Source organism: Crocodylus porosus, unplaced genomic scaffold (genome assembly GCF_001723895.1).
Source record: "Crocodylus porosus isolate Cpor-Errol unplaced genomic scaffold, CroPor_comp1, whole genome shotgun sequence".
Classification (NCBI taxonomy): domain Eukaryota; kingdom Metazoa; phylum Chordata; order Crocodylia; family Crocodylidae; genus Crocodylus; species Crocodylus porosus.
The window spans coordinates 3,267,140-3,282,599 of record NW_017728932.1 but is presented as its reverse complement, the minus strand read 5'-3'; the positions used below and the strand labels follow the sequence as shown (position 1 = coordinate 3,282,599).

The 15,460-nt window shown below is 46.5% G+C and overlaps 1 protein-coding gene across 1 annotated transcript; it reads left to right on the top strand.

The window, feature by feature from the left end:
• The first annotated feature begins 1,572 nt into the window (after positions 1-1,572).
• On the top strand, positions 1,573-14,401 carry DHX33 (DEAH-box helicase 33). Its single transcript, XM_019545439.1, has 11 exons — positions 1,573-1,742; positions 3,104-3,331; positions 3,806-3,976; positions 5,208-5,393; positions 6,622-6,733; positions 7,151-7,310; positions 8,374-8,462; positions 9,087-9,214; positions 10,317-10,520; positions 11,260-11,346; positions 12,502-14,401. Exons 2-11 carry the CDS (start codon positions 3,173-3,175, stop codon positions 12,808-12,810), a joined length of 1,605 nt encoding a protein of 534 aa, XP_019400984.1. The 5' UTR covers positions 1,573-1,742; positions 3,104-3,172; the 3' UTR covers positions 12,811-14,401.
• Positions 14,402-15,460: the final 1,059 nt, after the last annotated feature.

The window sequence follows — 15,460 nt, the reverse complement described above, 5'->3', positions numbered from 1 at the left end:
ACCCATCTGACTGTGCAGGCATCAATGCCACAGTCGCCTAACTTTTTAATGAGAATGGGATGAGAGATGGTGTCAAAAGCCTTCCTAAAGTCCAGAAAGACTATGTCCACTGCAACACCTGCGTCCAAGGATTTTGTGACCTGGTTGTAAAAGGCAGCCAGGTTGGTCTGACAGGATCTGCCCTAATGAACCCAAGTTGGTTGCCCCTAAGCACAATCTTCCCTGGTGGTCCCTCGCAGATGTGCTCCTGGATAATTTTCTCAAAGAGCTTCCCCAGGACCGAGGTAAGACTAACGGGTCTCAGGTTACCTGGGTCCTCCTTCCTCTCTTTTTTGAAAATGGGGACCACGTTGGCCCTTTTCCGATCCTCTGGCACCACACCAGAGCACCACGAGTGCTTGGAGAGCTGTGCCAGGGGTCCCACTATGCCCTCTGTCAATTCCCTCAGCACCCTGGGGTGGAGATCATCTGGACCTGCTGATTTGAACACATCCAGCCCCTCCAGAAGGTCCTTGATCAGGTCCTCTCTGACGGTGTGCGGGATATGCTGGTCCCTGCTCAGAAATATGGAGGCAAAGAATTTTGTTAAAGAGGTCAGCTTTATCATCTGGTGCAACCACCAGATTGCCAAGCGTGCCCTGCACGGGCCCCACGTTACCTGGTGCCTTCTTTTTACTCCCTATGTATTTTAAAAAAGGACTTCTTGTTGTCTTTGATCCGGCTCACTAATCCCAGTTGTGTCTCCGCCTTAGCCTTCCTGACAGCCCCCCTACAGTCTTAAGCAACGGAGGTATAATCCTCCTTGGTGATGGCCCCTCCCTTCCACCAGGTGTATGCCTCCTTTTTAGCTTTCAGATGTTCCTGAATGCCTTTGGTGAGCCGTGGAGGCTTTTGAGCACTCTTGCCCCCTTTGATCTGCATTGGGACTGTCACCCCTTGGGCTCGCAGGATCGTCTCCTTAAGGAGCGACCACTCATCTTCCCTGCCTTGTGTTCTTACTGCTGAAGGCAAATCATAAGAGAATTAAGAAAAAGTCACTTACTTCCAGACTTCGCAGGGGGAGACGCCCTCCCATGTCTACATGGTGCTGGCCCCAAGGCTGAAGATGCACAGTTGAGCACATCACTGGATGCAGAATTGGATAAATCTAGCACAGGAAATTGAAACCAAAGAGCAGGGAAAACTTAAAGGTCTATCTGGGTTGGTCGCTTGTGGGGAATCTCGCAGGCTCTGTTGCCTGGAACTTTAAAGACTAAAGTGGGCAGCTCGTTACGAAGCTGCCATGGGCCTGTTCCTGCCATGGCAGGGAGACAGGTTGGAGAGTCGAATGCATCGTTCCCATGATTTGATTAGAGTGAGCCTTACTTTGAAAAGCATACTGTGCACACATGTTCTGTAATCATGGATTTGGACTTAAAATGAGCCCTTATACTTTTGCCTCTGAGCTTCTGCCAGCCAAGACTTTGTTAATAAATGTGCTTGTTTAAAGCAAAATGGAAGGAGGGGAGGGAAAGAGGCTTGAGATTTTCTGCCCAGTGGCCCTATGGAAGTGACCGTCTCTGTTTGCTTGATGTGCTCCAGGGGAAACGGGCTCCGGGAAGACCACTCAGATTCCTCAGTATCTCTATGAAGCTGGAATTGGCCACCAAGGCATCGTTGCTGTGACCCAGCCACGCAGAGTAGCTGCCATATCCTTAGCCACCAGAGTCTCAGATGAGAAGAAGACAAAGCTGGGGAAACTGGTATGTTGTTATATGCTGCTTTTCAATAGTTGGTCTCAAGTAAAACAGTTGAGATGCATCATGGTGTTGTGTGGGTGGGAAAAGCAGATGGTGGGAGCAGTTGTCTGAGCCCGAGAGCAAGAAGGGATTTGGATGTAATCTGTATTTAATAATATGCCAGAATAATGATGCTGTTTCTGCATCCAGTCTGCACCTAGGGGTTGAGTGCTGCTTGGCTACCTCAGTACTTTAAGCACCATACTGTGTGACAGTCACCTGTGCTCTCTTGCCATATTCTCTGATATACTGCAGTGCAGAGTATAGTTGATGTCAGCAGTTGATGTCCAGCCCAGGCTGGTCCAGTGAGCAGAGCTGTGGATCTTAAAAAATTATTAGAAAACCTGTTAGTGGATGAGAGAGCAAGAAATAAATACAAGATTTGCCCATTGTTAAAGGAATAGACAGTAGCTTCCTGGAGGCCTGGGATGTAGGAGAGAGAAGAGCTTCCCGGGTTTCTGAGTTTGGTCCCCTGCTGCTGCAGGCAAACCTGTTACATAATCTCTTTCATAACCGATATGTTGGTGGATTTAAACAGGAGCAGAAGTATTTTAGCGGGTGTATTTCCAGCAGTCTGAGGGCTGAATGTTAGGCTTTTGGGTGGCTTTCCTAGCAGCGGCCAGACCCTCTTGCATTCTCGGAGGTGCACGTTGTGGGGGTGGGGAGTCATCACTAGATTCATTTTTCTTGAAGTCAAGCTGTGTAATTAAAGTCCAGAACAAAGCATGTTTGTCACCAAGGTCTGCATCCAAATGAGTCGTCTCTCTCTCCTTTCTCTTCTCCTTTCCACCTTGCAAGTGCCTTGTAAAGCACTTTTGTCTTTTTGCTGATTCCCTGTGGAGCTTGTTCTGTTTTGGTATATTAGGTATATTGCAGGTGTTATTTATATTTTAAAAAAAAAAAAGGAACAGCTAGCCCTTTGTCCACTGCAGAACCGAGTTCGATGTTAATGCAAATTTTGTATGTCAGCTGCTGCACTTATTATATAGATTTTTTTCTGTTTTAATATCCTGTATATATTAAAGTTAATAAGTCAGGTGATCCATTCCCTGGCTTCTGGGAAAGGGGGTTTATATGAATGTATCAGATGTGTTTATAGAGAACGTCCCATCCTAGTTTTTTTGTTTAAACGGATCATGCTAAAGATGTTGATGGTTCTTGGATAGCAGCTCAGGCACTTAAGTTTTAAGGCCTATGGATGCAAATAGGTTTGGGTTCCTTCTGAAATGTCACTTCCAGTTCCAGTCAAATGTAGCTGAAGTGATGGCTTTTGGGGTGTGTAAACTTGGTGTCTGTGGTTCCCCTCTGCACAATTGTTTCCTTAGGTTGGCTATACGGTGCGCTTTGAAGATCTTACATCTGAAGAAACTAGAATTAAGTTCCTAACTGATGGGATGCTTCTCCGAGAAGCCATTGGGGACCCCTTGCTGCGCAAATACAGCGTTGTCATTCTGGATGAAGCTCATGAGAGGACAATACACACTGATGTACTCTTTGGAGTGGTCAAAGCAGCACAAAAGAAGCGGAAGGAGCTGGGCAAATTGCCACTCAAAGTGAGCGCTGGGTGGTGGTGGGTGGGGGGAGCGGGTGGCAGTGGGCATCTGAATGCAATTAGACTGAGGAGGGGAAGTGGGAGGGGGGTTTCTTTCAGATATCTAGGAGTGAGGTCCATGGCTTGTTTAATTTTACCAACCTGGATATATCTCCTTTCCCAAAAAACAGCTTTTAGGTCTGAGGTAGAGGTCTGTGCAAGGAGTTTAGCCGTATTTGTGACAGAAAACCTTTCGGCACCTTTCTCCACTCACTGTGTGGTACATGTTGTATAACTTCCTGAAGTGGGAGTTGATGGTTTTAGGCTTGAAAATTGAAACTGTACTTCTTTTCTGTTACGAATGCTATTCTTGCCCTTGGCTCCTTTGGGCATTGATCATAGCAACCTAAAGTGACTGGAATTTGCTAGGCAGGTTGGCAGATAGCATCTTGGGCTGGCTTTGTGATGCTAGCTGTGCCTTCTTCCCATTTAATAGGTGGTCGTCATGTCAGCTACCATGGATGTAGACCAGTTCTCTCAATACTTCAACGGAGCTCCAGTCCTCTACCTAGAAGGCCGGCAACATCCTATCCAGATCTTTTACACCAAACAGCCTCAGAGTGATTACCTCCAGGCAGCACTGGTATCAGTCTTCCAGATCCATCAGGTCTGTGTGTGGGACTTTGCATTTCTGTTGCCACTGGAAATTTCTCCTGTTCTTATTCCTCCAGTTCACAGAGTGGTTTTCCTGTGAAAGTGAAAGTTTAATTAGTCCTGCCTTCTTTCAGAAGCTCCCTGTCTCATAGAGTATGCTGAGAAGGTGATAGAGTCAGGTAGATCGTGCTTAAGTGAGAAGATTACTGGAAGACCTCGCACCCAGGGGAGTAATGTATTTGCATGCATTACTTACAGTGCTGTGGAGTCCATGGAGTGCTCTAGAGTGGAGTAATGCCACTCTGAGTATGCATAAGATTGTTTCCCTGATTTAGTGGTTGAGATAAATACAGAGAAAATGGAAATCTATTCAAATAAAAGCTCGTAAACATTTTATGACTACCACTAAGTAGCTGAACGATTAAGTGCTAAATGGATAGGTAGCCTGGAGTTTTTTCAAGGAAATGCCTGCAGCACTGTTCCTGGATGAGACATCTGGTACGTCTTCTCTACTTTGTAAGACAGAGACTTAGTGCTTCTTGGAGCTCTCTGTGGTAACTCTTAATGGGAATATATAATGGAAAGCCATTAAATAAAGCATTAATGCCCTGTGTCTAATCTTGCAATCATAGCATCTTTGCAGCAATTAAATGCTAGTGTGGAGATAAAAGGAGATGGCTAAGCAAAGCACCTGAGCCCTTAGTCCTTTTAACAAGCCTGCCCACACACGCTTATTCTTCTGTTATGTTATGCAACTCTCCAGTCCATCCAAATAAGCAAATACACTCAAGGTTTCTGATTCAACAGCTGGGCCAGTAACCACATGAAACCTTAAGTGGGTGAGGAGAGGCATGGAGAGATGTTTCAAGTGCCTTTAATAAAGCACTGGAAAAAGTGAAGGACAGATCTTGCACAATGTTGAACTGCTACACGTTGGTCTGAATTGCACCAAAAATGATACTGCATGAAACAGAAGCTTTAATTAGTTCTTTCCTCTGGGTGTGGGTGTGGTTAAGACTCGATCCTGCAGTGACTCGAGCAGGTGCTGCAGCATATGTCCAGCCCCTTGCATGGTGTGCACAAACTCAGCAATGCTCTTTGGTTTCTCTGTCTCTTCTGCTGTTGGGAGGAGAGCCCAGAAGCTTGTTTCTTGCTGATATCCATTGCCACCTTTCTGCTTGACCCTCCCACTCCCTCCAAACCAGCTTGCACCAATTTCTGGGTTTTTTTCTTCCCTCTCCAAGGAAGCACCTTCTTCTCAGGACATCCTTGTGTTTCTGACGGGTCAGGAAGAGATCGAAGCAATGACTAAAACTTGCAGAGACATTGCAAAGCATCTCCCTGATGGCTGCCCGCAGATGGTGGTGTTGCCTCTGTATGCTTCACTGCCCTACTCACAGCAACTCCGGGTCTTTCAGGCTGCACCCAAGGTGAGCCAGGCCACCAGGGCAGGTAACCAGCATGCTGTTATCCAAGGGGGCTTGAAAAGAAAGGTGATTAGCTGTTTTATAGGGTAGCAGTGTTCAAAAAGCTAAGGATTTAAGCCCAGTAACAATTAAGCCTGGAAATGCAAATAAGGAACAAAAGCAAAAATAGGGTTAAGTGGTGCTATGTGAAGCAAAGTTAGGTGACAAAACAAGACGGCTCCAAGGCTGTAAGTATGAAACTGAGACAGGGAGGCCTTGAGAAGCACTGAAGTGGTATGAAGCCTTAGACATGAGTAATTGCAGAATATACTTATTGGCATCAAAAATTACTCAATTTAAAAAGTTTGTCGTCTGAAACCAATTCAGGTTGGACCCAGTGAGGTTAGTTTTCCTATATTATTTTGGATTAATTGGTCGAAACAGAGATATGATTTGTTTGTTTGAATGCCCTTGAAAGGCCATATGCCACCTAGAATAGGTGGGTAAAATCAGTTTGCATTAGTCCTATTGCCTAGGGTAAGTGGCTTCAGTCTGATGGTAGGGATTGGCTTTGATGCTTTAACGTTAGCTGCTGTAGTGAAATAATTATTCTGGATCCATGAGAAGAGAGGAGCAAGAAGACTGTGGGGCAGAGTCTTGGTTTTCTGTATAAAGTTTCCTGTGGACTGATGTCCATGTTGTAAAAAAAACACTATGGTTGGTCAGTGTCTGGGTCAAATTGAATTCCAGGGGGACTTGGATGTGCCCTGGAGTTAAGACACTTTGACAGCACTATACATAGGGGCACCTATGCTGCTTCATCCTGTGCTGTACCTGTTCTGTGGATAAATAAGAGCTCAGGCCTATGGGGATAGGAGCTCAGGCGTATGTGGATCATAAACCAGTACCTGCCAGTAGCAGTGAAAGCAAAGTTTAAAGGCTGCTCTGAAAACAGCTGTTCTGGTCCCCTATTTTGTTGTGGTGAGTACAGTGTGTCTGTGGTTTGCTTTTACTGACTGTTTTGCGTTTGCAAACTTGCTCTTTATAGAGACCTGGTCAGTAGTTAGAGCTTAGTGGCTGCACCAGCTGGTACAGTGAAGCATAGTAGTTTAACTACAATAGCTTGACTAGGCCTGCTTAAAAGACATACAGAAGTGAATCTCACACACTGAAGAAGACAGGTAGGGACTCCTGCATGACAACTAAGCTTTGAGATGGTTTTTGACTAGCTTTTGTTTGCTCTTCATCATAGGGGTATCGCAAAGTGATCCTGTCAACCAACATTGCAGAAACCTCCATCACCATCACAGGAATAAAATATGTATTGGACACGGGCATGGTTAAAGCAAAGAAGTACAACCCTGGTGAGGGAGGGCTCGTGGTGGGATGCATCGTGTGGAAATAGCTTTGAATTTGCTACATGTTTTAGTTGAGGCACTGACAGCAGTTAATTTAAAAACCAATCTTCTGCTGTAGGCTTGATTAACATGTCAAATTTCCTCCAGTCAGTTGCATTCTTTTCTCCCGTGACAACTGCACCCCGGGTTAGAGTGCATGTGGGCCATCCATTTGGGAGGGGAAGACATCAGCTAAGTGTGGAACTCTGCAGTCCTCCAGCACTATGAAATGACATCAGATGGGCACAGCACAACCTTGCTGTCTTCTTATCAGATCTTTCCTTCAAGCCCAGCATCAGCTGAGAGGCACTGGGCGAATTTGTATTGGCTGCACTTCTGTATGTGGGAGGGTTGTGGCTGATGTGCGTGCTTTCGCTTGTCCAGAAAGTGGCCTAGAGGTACTGGCGGTTCAGCGTGTGTCAAAAGCCCAGGCCTGGCAGCGGACGGGGCGAGCAGGACGAGAGGACAGTGGGATCTGTTACCGGTTGTACACGGAGGACGAGTTTGAGAAGTTTGATAAAATGACGATACCCGAGATACAGAGGTGAGGTTGGCTTTCTCTCCCCGAGCCCTGCTTTTGCCACTGGGTGCTGTCCCTCAGCCAGATTGTGTGTGAAGGCCTGGAAAGGAGGCCACTGGAGTTTGCAAGTGGATATGGAGACCCATTAGCAGCTTTGGCTGAGGAAAACCATTTAAAGCTTGGAAAGGAAGCTGCATACCCATTGTGTCTACCTTGTTCTTGCAGTTTAGTACAGCTGCCAGTGTCTTGTGGCGTATGAGCCTGTACCTGTTTGAGCTCAGGCATTTGCTGTCCCATCAGCTCTTATGGGGAGGAGGAAAGTACCAGAAATGAGAGGAATGGGATGCCTCTCGAGTCTTGTAGGTTTTTCTCTCCACTCTTTTTCAGTTTGTGTTGTCCTGTCCCCATGTCATGGCATGAATGTTCCTACTAGGGGGTTTGTTGAGGTTACTAGGGGTGGCTGGAGGAGTGTATTTGTACCCTTTGTTTCCTCCTAGAGCTGACGGGGTCTCAGATGGGGTCAGTTGGGAGGACCCATCTTCCTGGCTCACCTTAGTTATTATCTTTCAATCATCTTCTCTGTGTGTGGTGCCCCTTTTCTTCCTTTTACCCCTCACCATTCCTGATGAAGTGAATCTCAAAGATTTCCGCTGCAGCTGTGGTTATTCTTCCTTGCTGCATCTCACTTCACTTCACCTCTGAGACTGGAGGTGCTGCTTGAAGAAGCTAGTTGGTCTGTTGTGGGAGTGCCAGAGTAGTGCGGCTTGGTGTTCTTGGTATATTTGGGGCAGAATTGGGGCTGGCATTTCTTTTCATGAAGAAATGAACTAGAGATGAAATAGCTGCAGCAGGTTGCAGCTATTCAGACCTGGAAGAGTATCCTCGACTTATTTCCAAAATGAGGGTTTTGTCTCTCTTGTGCCCACAGCCTCCCCAAACTCAGGATGATGGGGTTCAACAGTTACCCATGGGCTGCTCTCCCTCAAGGGGCAGAATTTTAGGGGTTCCAGTTGAGCAGGTTTGACTGAGTGACCTCAACAGCTGAAACAGGTGATTGATTCATGTCCTCTCCTCTCTCTTTCGGCAGGTGTAACTTGGCCAATGTGATGCTGCAGCTCCTGGCTCTTAGAATTCCCAATGTGCTTACTTTTGATTTTATGTCCAAACCATCTCCAGGTAAAGGGATGTGTGGGGGTAGCGCTGGCAGGAATGAGCAAGTGGGTCATTGAGGAATTGTCTGGAAATAGAAGTGTTGACGGAGCTGATGACAACGGAGTGGAAAGGAAGTGCAACACTGCCGTACTACTGCATGCTCCCACAGCCAGTTTAGCTGGCAGGTGAACCTATAGAAATTTCCTGTCATCTGGAAATTCACAGACGTGCTTGCTGTCTGCATTGTCACAGCAGGCACGCAGATGTTGGAAGCTGGGGAATTCAACTTCCCAACAGAGTGAGGAGCACCATGAGTTAAGAGTAGGTTTGAGCTACAGTGAGTCAGAAGCTGGCAATGGGGAGGGTGGCCGCTAGAGAAGGAAGGGTAGTCTGAAGAGGTTCTTACAGAGCTGCTACTAAAGGAGTGTGAGGTCAGCCTTAGCTTTGCATCTGTTTTTAGTATTTAAGAAATAGTGAATGTGGTATCAGTGGAAAGTGTGAGATGAATGGTTCTGGAGACTCTAATCGCTGAACAGGCAGAGCACACCGCCACCCAAGGTCCTTTCGTCTGACCAAAACAAACTCTCTAGGCCTTTTCACTTCTAGCCAACAATGGTGGCAAGTCGCTGCACCTTTTTGTCTTTGTAGATGCGATTCAAGCAGCCATTGAGCAGCTGGATCTGCTGGGGGCTGTGGAACGGAAGGGGGATCAGCTTGTTCTGACTCCACTGGGAAGGAAGATGGCAGCATTTCCTCTGGAACCCAAGTTCTCTAAAGTAAAAACTACAGGCTGTGAGCTCTTTATTTTTAAGTGGATGTTGTTTTATTTGTGGTTTAATCTCTCTTATTTCCGAGTTCCTTAAACTGCTGTTGAATCAGAAGTAGGAGGTTCCATTTGGGTTGCGTTTCTTACAGCTCCTTTCTGATTTCACAGCCAATTCCCATGGCATGTGCAATGACGCAACAGTTTCTGTACTGGTGATGTCACCTGGTACATTCTGAGTAGTACACCTGCAAGGAGAAGCAGTGGATGCATCTTCTGACCTCATTCTTTATTGACTAACTTCAGTGAGTTGCTGTTTGCACTCCCAGATCCCAGAGTGAGGGCTTCATAGATGCAGTGATGCATATCCTGAGCTTCATAGCATGTATTAGAATAGCCTTGGTTTCCTTTTACAGGCACTGTGTAGTTTGCCTCTGTCATATCTTGTCTCTATCACATCATATCAAGAGAAATTTTATAATCCTGTTCATTCAGCTAATGCTTCTCATACTGAAATGAAGCTCAGTGGCCTGAAAATCCTAGGGTGGCCTGTAGTGATCATCCCTAGTGATAGGTACAGCCTTGGACACCCTCCGGGGCTCTGATAGGGTGGTTGATTTTTCATAAGAGAAGTTAGTCGCATGTTCCCAGAAGGGCTGCTTTCAACTCTTCCCAGTTCCTGCATAAATAAACCTATTTTGAAATGTTCCTAAAATTAGTTGTCTGTGTTCTGATGGCATGAGTGTGTCTATATATCTTTGTCTCAATAATAAATGAAGCTTAGCTTGTTCGGATAAGGAACGCTTAAATGATAAGCCTTGATGATAGAGTTATTATCAGTATCTCTTTAATGCTGTGAGGAGCAGTGTTCCATTGGCAGGAAGATGGACACTAAGATGTCTTTCCTCAACTTCTTCTATACCTTCAGAACTAAACCTAGAGTTCCCATCTCTCTGCTGGCTCATACTGAGCTGACTTTTAGCCTAACCTGCCGTAATGGCAGGTCCACCAGTCTGAACAGCATCCACCAGGGTTACTATGGTGTTGGTAGCTGGTAAAGTCTAGTAGCTTTTGAGCTGGTGAAACCCACTGAAGCAGCTCTCTCTGCTTCACAGACCATCCTCATGTCTCCCAAGTACCACTGCACAGAGGAGATCCTGACCATTGTATCCCTGCTGTCCGTGGACAGCGTGCTTTACAATCCCCCGTCCCGGAGGGATGAAGTGCAGTCTGTCAGGAAGAAGTTCATCTCCAGTGAAGGGGATCATCTTACCCTGCTCAGTGTCTACAGGGCCTTCAAAAATGTCAGCGGCAATAAGGTAGGTGACATCTCAGCCCCTGGAGATGCCAAAATAACAGATTTCCTTGGGGACATGTTGTTGAGACTTTCCCCTTGTATATCTGTACAGCTGGGTAGCCTTTGTTGCAATTAATAGAGAATTTACTCTTACAAGACACTTCTGAGATATGGAAGGACTGATTATTGTCACTTTACAGATGAGGATAACTGACTTGCCCAGGATCTCACAAGTGTGTAGTGGAGCTGGGAACTGGAGTCCTGTTGATGTCCTTCCAGCTGCAAAGTGTGGACTAACATGAAATGCCTGGGATTGTACTTGAGCATTTTTGAGTGTGTTACAAAGACACTGAATACATTTGACTTGTCTGGTAAATCCAAATAGTATTTTCAGAATTGGCAAACTCCCCAGTCTCATTTCTCAGCGTGTAGAAGAGAACACCATCTCCTGTACACCATCTCCTGTAGTGCCTTTTTTACCTCTGGGTGTAGCACAACTGTTATCCAGCAACACACAGCAAGCCCACCAAATGGTTTAAGATAGGAAATGAACAGCAGTGCGTCTGATTGGAACTGCTGGAGAGATTTTTAGATAGGATGGGACAGCCAAAGGTAGCAACCAAGCTTGCATTGTTCTCTTGAAAAAAGGATTGTGATCTTTAAAGATGATAAGTGGGTGGGGACCCTGCTTTACCCAAGGCTGTCTCCAGAATACTTGGGGAAGAAGTGGATTGTTTTATCTCCTGCTTGCTGTCTTGCAGGAGTGGTGCAAAGAGAACTTTGTGAATGGCCGGAATATGCTGCTAGTATCGGATGTCAGAGCTCAGCTCAGGGACATATGTGTAAAGGTAATTCATTGCAGTATGACTTTTCTTCCATGGTTGGCTCTGTATCTTTCCTGCCCCCAAATGGTTTCTCTGTCCAGATGCCAGCAGAGGGAAATGCATTCATATCTTCACTTCCAAGTCTAAGTGCTGATGAACTTGGAACTGACTCAGTCCCATAAAGAAGTCAGCTTGGTTTTGTTCTGGGCAGCAGATCTGTGGGCGTGTCTTAAAGGTAGAGTTGGCCTGAGCTAGCCTAAATGAGATTGAGCATCCTTAATGCAAATCCTTGTCTATGCCTTGTCCATGTAGTTATGTCCAGAATGTTTCTAATCTAGCCTGTGTGCTGTGAGGGGTTTCTAGTGAGATATTCTATGGTCCTAAGCAGAGCACTGAAGTAGCTTGCTTTAATGAGCTAATCTGTGGGATGCATGTGCAGGCCAGTTTGTTGTCTTGTGGCATGGGGCCTGTCTCAGTAATATGAGAACAGTACTTTATGTGGATAACTTTCAAGTGGAATTGTTCCCTGTTTGGGTGGACAGCTGTGAAGATGAAAGCAAAAGATGTGACACTGAGAACTTTTAATTAAGCTGTCATGAAGTGTGCACTACCGAGTGGCTTAGAGCTTGCCTGTCTGACTACACAGCTTCTCATCTCTGTGCATATGGTGCAGGAGTGCAGCAGAAATGGAGCAGGCAACTGTGGGTTTCCAACACTGAGCCAAGATAGTTGAATTCCAGTGTAGAAGGGAGGTGATAGACAAGCTATTACAGCTCAGCTGGAATTGTGGGATAGTAATGGAGGATTAACAGCACCTGGGTTAGATCTGATTTGCATTCTCATGGCTAGGTAGGCAGCTTGTCAGCTGGGACTGAAGGAAAACCTGACCCTATGTCCTCAACTACACATGTTGGTGTAGGCTTAATGCACACCGCCAGCTAGGACTACAGGGTTTTCAGTATAGGTGGAGGTGGGACTGGGGACTATACCTGGGCTATAGCTTGGCCCATCTCCATAGGGGAAGATATCCTCAGTGTTGGAGTTTGCATTCCTGTTCCTTTTGAGCCCTTAGTCTTGCAGAAGCCCATCCTGGCTTACATTGGAGCTCAACTCTAGGTTGGTGTAGGGAGCCTGTGTGTAGGGTGTTATGTTATCTCTCTCTCTCTTGTTCCTGACCAGTTCTCCATGCCCATCGAGTCCTCCCGCTCGGATACAGGGAACATCCGCCGCTGCCTAGCTCATAGCCTCTTTATGAACGCTGCAGAGCTACAGCCAGATGGCACCTATGTCACTGCAGACACCCACCAGCTGGTGGCCATCCACCCATCCTCTGTCCTCTTCCACTGCAAGCCAGCCTGTGTCCTTTACAATGAACTGCTTCACACCAACAAATGCTACATGCGGGACCTGTGTGTGGTGGATGCAGACTGGCTGTATGACGCTGCACCAGATTATTTCCGCAGGAAGCTAAGAACAGCCAAGAACTGACCAGTACTTGGCGATGTTGGACCATCTGCCTGGGATTTTTAGGGTCACAGTCAGATGTTTTTTGTAATGAACATACAGAAGCAAGAGAGCTTTGCTTTGGCAATCAGGTACAACCTTACAGAAAAACAGCTTCTTCCTGAAAGCTGGACCTCACAAATCTCCACTGGCTTAGAACAATCATCCTTTGTTACAAGGAATTATGTAAGGGCGAACGTAATGTATGTGGTACGTGTGTGTGTATATATATATGTATATATATGTTGGGCAGAATAAGGGGCATCAGATTCCAGTTTTTAAGATGAGCTCAAGTTTTACTGGGATACGTATAAAGAAATGAGATCCCAAGAACTCTACTGAGCAGATTTGAGTTTTTGGTTTTTACAGTTGCCCTTGTATCCTTTGCAAGTTTTATTGGGGAAAAAAATTAGATCATTCTTCTTTCTCTATATAGATACAGGTATGTGTAGAGACAATGCCTTTTTACATGTATGTTTTTAGGAGGTGAGGTCTTTTACCTCATCAGGCATCTTTCTGTCTAATGTTGGTCTCTCCACCTTATTTTGAGACATTCAAGGGCCAGTAAAGGGTTCCCTGAATTGACACTTCATTGCCTGTGCCTGTCTGAGACATAAACCACCTGGGCTCGATAGTCATGCAGTGCCCAAGAGCGGTTGTCAGCAACCCATGCATTCTATACCACCTTAGAGCTCTGTTTTTACTTCTAAACATCATTTCTCAGAATATTTTGTGTGTGGAGATTAGACTGCCAGTGTCTGCATTTCGCCAGTCGTGTTTGGTGTCTCTTGACCCGACAGCCAGGTGTCAAAGCAGAAGCCTGGGCCCTGTTCCAGACTAAACCCAGCACGTTAGCACCAAAACCCCCCTCTAACTGTGGTGCATGCCCACACACACCAAGCTCTGTTTTGCTCACCTCAAGCACCATCTCATCTATTGCTTTAGCTAATCAGGCTATTTGGTAGCAACTTTCACAAAAAGACTATGAAGATGTCTGCTGGGGTCAGACTTCCATTGAGAACCCTTTAATCATCAAACACCTATTACTTCCATTAGGGCTTTATACCAGCCATTTCTCTGCTTTTTCTTTCCCCCTTAATTTATATTTTGCCTTGCCTTAGATTTTTTTTCTGGCATGGCAACATTTGTCATGTCCTAGGCCGTCTTTGCTGCCTACACCATTTGAGCATCTAGCCATCAGTTTCTTCACTGGAGGAAAAAATGGCAATAAGATCCAATCTTATTTTTTAATCCTGTGTTTTATACTAGAACTAAGAAAGGCTGGACCAGTCTCCTTGCTCGATTCTAGAGCGTTCACCTCTGGAACGAGCAGAATGCGCTGCTCCGTTGTGACAGAGCAGGGGTGGATGAAAATGTAGAAGTTATTTTTGAACAATATCCGTTCAACTACTTCTACCAGAACCTCTCTGAGAGAGGCAACTTTTCAATTTCAACAGAAGTCTGTTGGTAAAGGTTTAGGCTGAGGTGAATTAAAACGTTAGATTTCGAAAAGGGCGGGAGAGGAACCAGTTTTGTAAACGCAGTGTCACTGTGGAATAAAACGTGCTTAGTTTAATGTGAGTGGTGGTGGTACCTTGCTTTCTAATAGATGTGGCATTTAGTCCCCTCTTGCATTCTTAAGCATCCAACTTTTTTTTTTTTTTTAAAGTGCATGGGGGCGGGTTACATTTTAATTGGGGCTGCTTAGGGCGGATCATATTTGCAAACCCATTTTGATATCTTTAACCTTGGGAACAACAAACTGCTGACTCTGCTGTATGATGGGTGGAGATGAGCTGTGCTTTCCATTTAAAATGGCTTTTCTGGTCACAGGCTTTAGCTACAAAGCGTGTCCCAGTCTGCCTTCTCAAGCAGCTTTGTTCCGCTCAGTCAGTGAAAAATATGAGAAATACCTTTGTAAAAACCTGAACTTCACTCTAACTAATCTGCAAAGCGCTGGCTGCGAAGGACAGCATTGGCGTAAACGGGCGCGCTCCAGTTATGCGGCCCGTCTCGAGCGATCCCAGAGTCCCAGCATGCGTCCGTCTCTTTCCAAGCACAAAGGGCGACGCTTTGTGTTACAGGTGCCTGGCTGAAATGTAAATGCTCATCTCGCTGCCCCTGCCTCCTCCTCTGCATTGTTCGTGGCTAGTGAGCGTGCCAAGGGCACAGCTTTGGTGGCCGGCCAGCAGCAACGCCGGGTGGCATCCTGGCAGCATCCTGCTATTTCAGCGGTGGGAGCGGGGAGTTGCACAGCTCTGTTTTGCTGCTCCCGGGGTCATACAGGAACTTGAAACCTGTCAAATAAAAGCGCATTTTGTTGGGGTGGTCTCTTAACGACGCTTGCAGCTATTTAGAAACGACTATTTGTGCAGCTGCCCTTTTCCCACCATGAAGCGGTCGCAAGAGCCCGGGCTCGTGCCGGGTCTGAGCGCGGGGCTCGAACAGGAGGCCCCGCGTCTGGGAGGTGGAAGGGGCGGGGGCGCTTCCGGCTGGCGGAATCCGCTTCCGGGGCAGAGGTCAAGCCGCCTGCCCGCCCTCTGGCACGTGCCGCCGCCTTCCTGCCCTTGCTCCGCACCATGCTGCTCGCCCGCGCGCTCCGCTCCGCCGCCGGCGCCCTCCGCTCGCCGCGCGC

Bases quoted from the DNA above. Each gene is read 5' to 3' on its own strand.
- DHX33 (XM_019545439.1), top strand. From the start codon at position 3,173: ATGCTTCTCCGAGAAGCCATTGGGGACCCCTTGCTGCGCAAATACAGC. The intron at 3,332-3,805 runs GTGAGCGCTGGG...CCCATTTAATAG, and splicing joins TGGGCAAATTGCCACTCAAA to GTGGTCGTCATGTCAGCTAC. The intron at 7,311-8,373 runs GTGAGGTTGGCT...CTCTTTCGGCAG, and splicing joins ACGATACCCGAGATACAGAG to GTGTAACTTGGCCAATGTGA.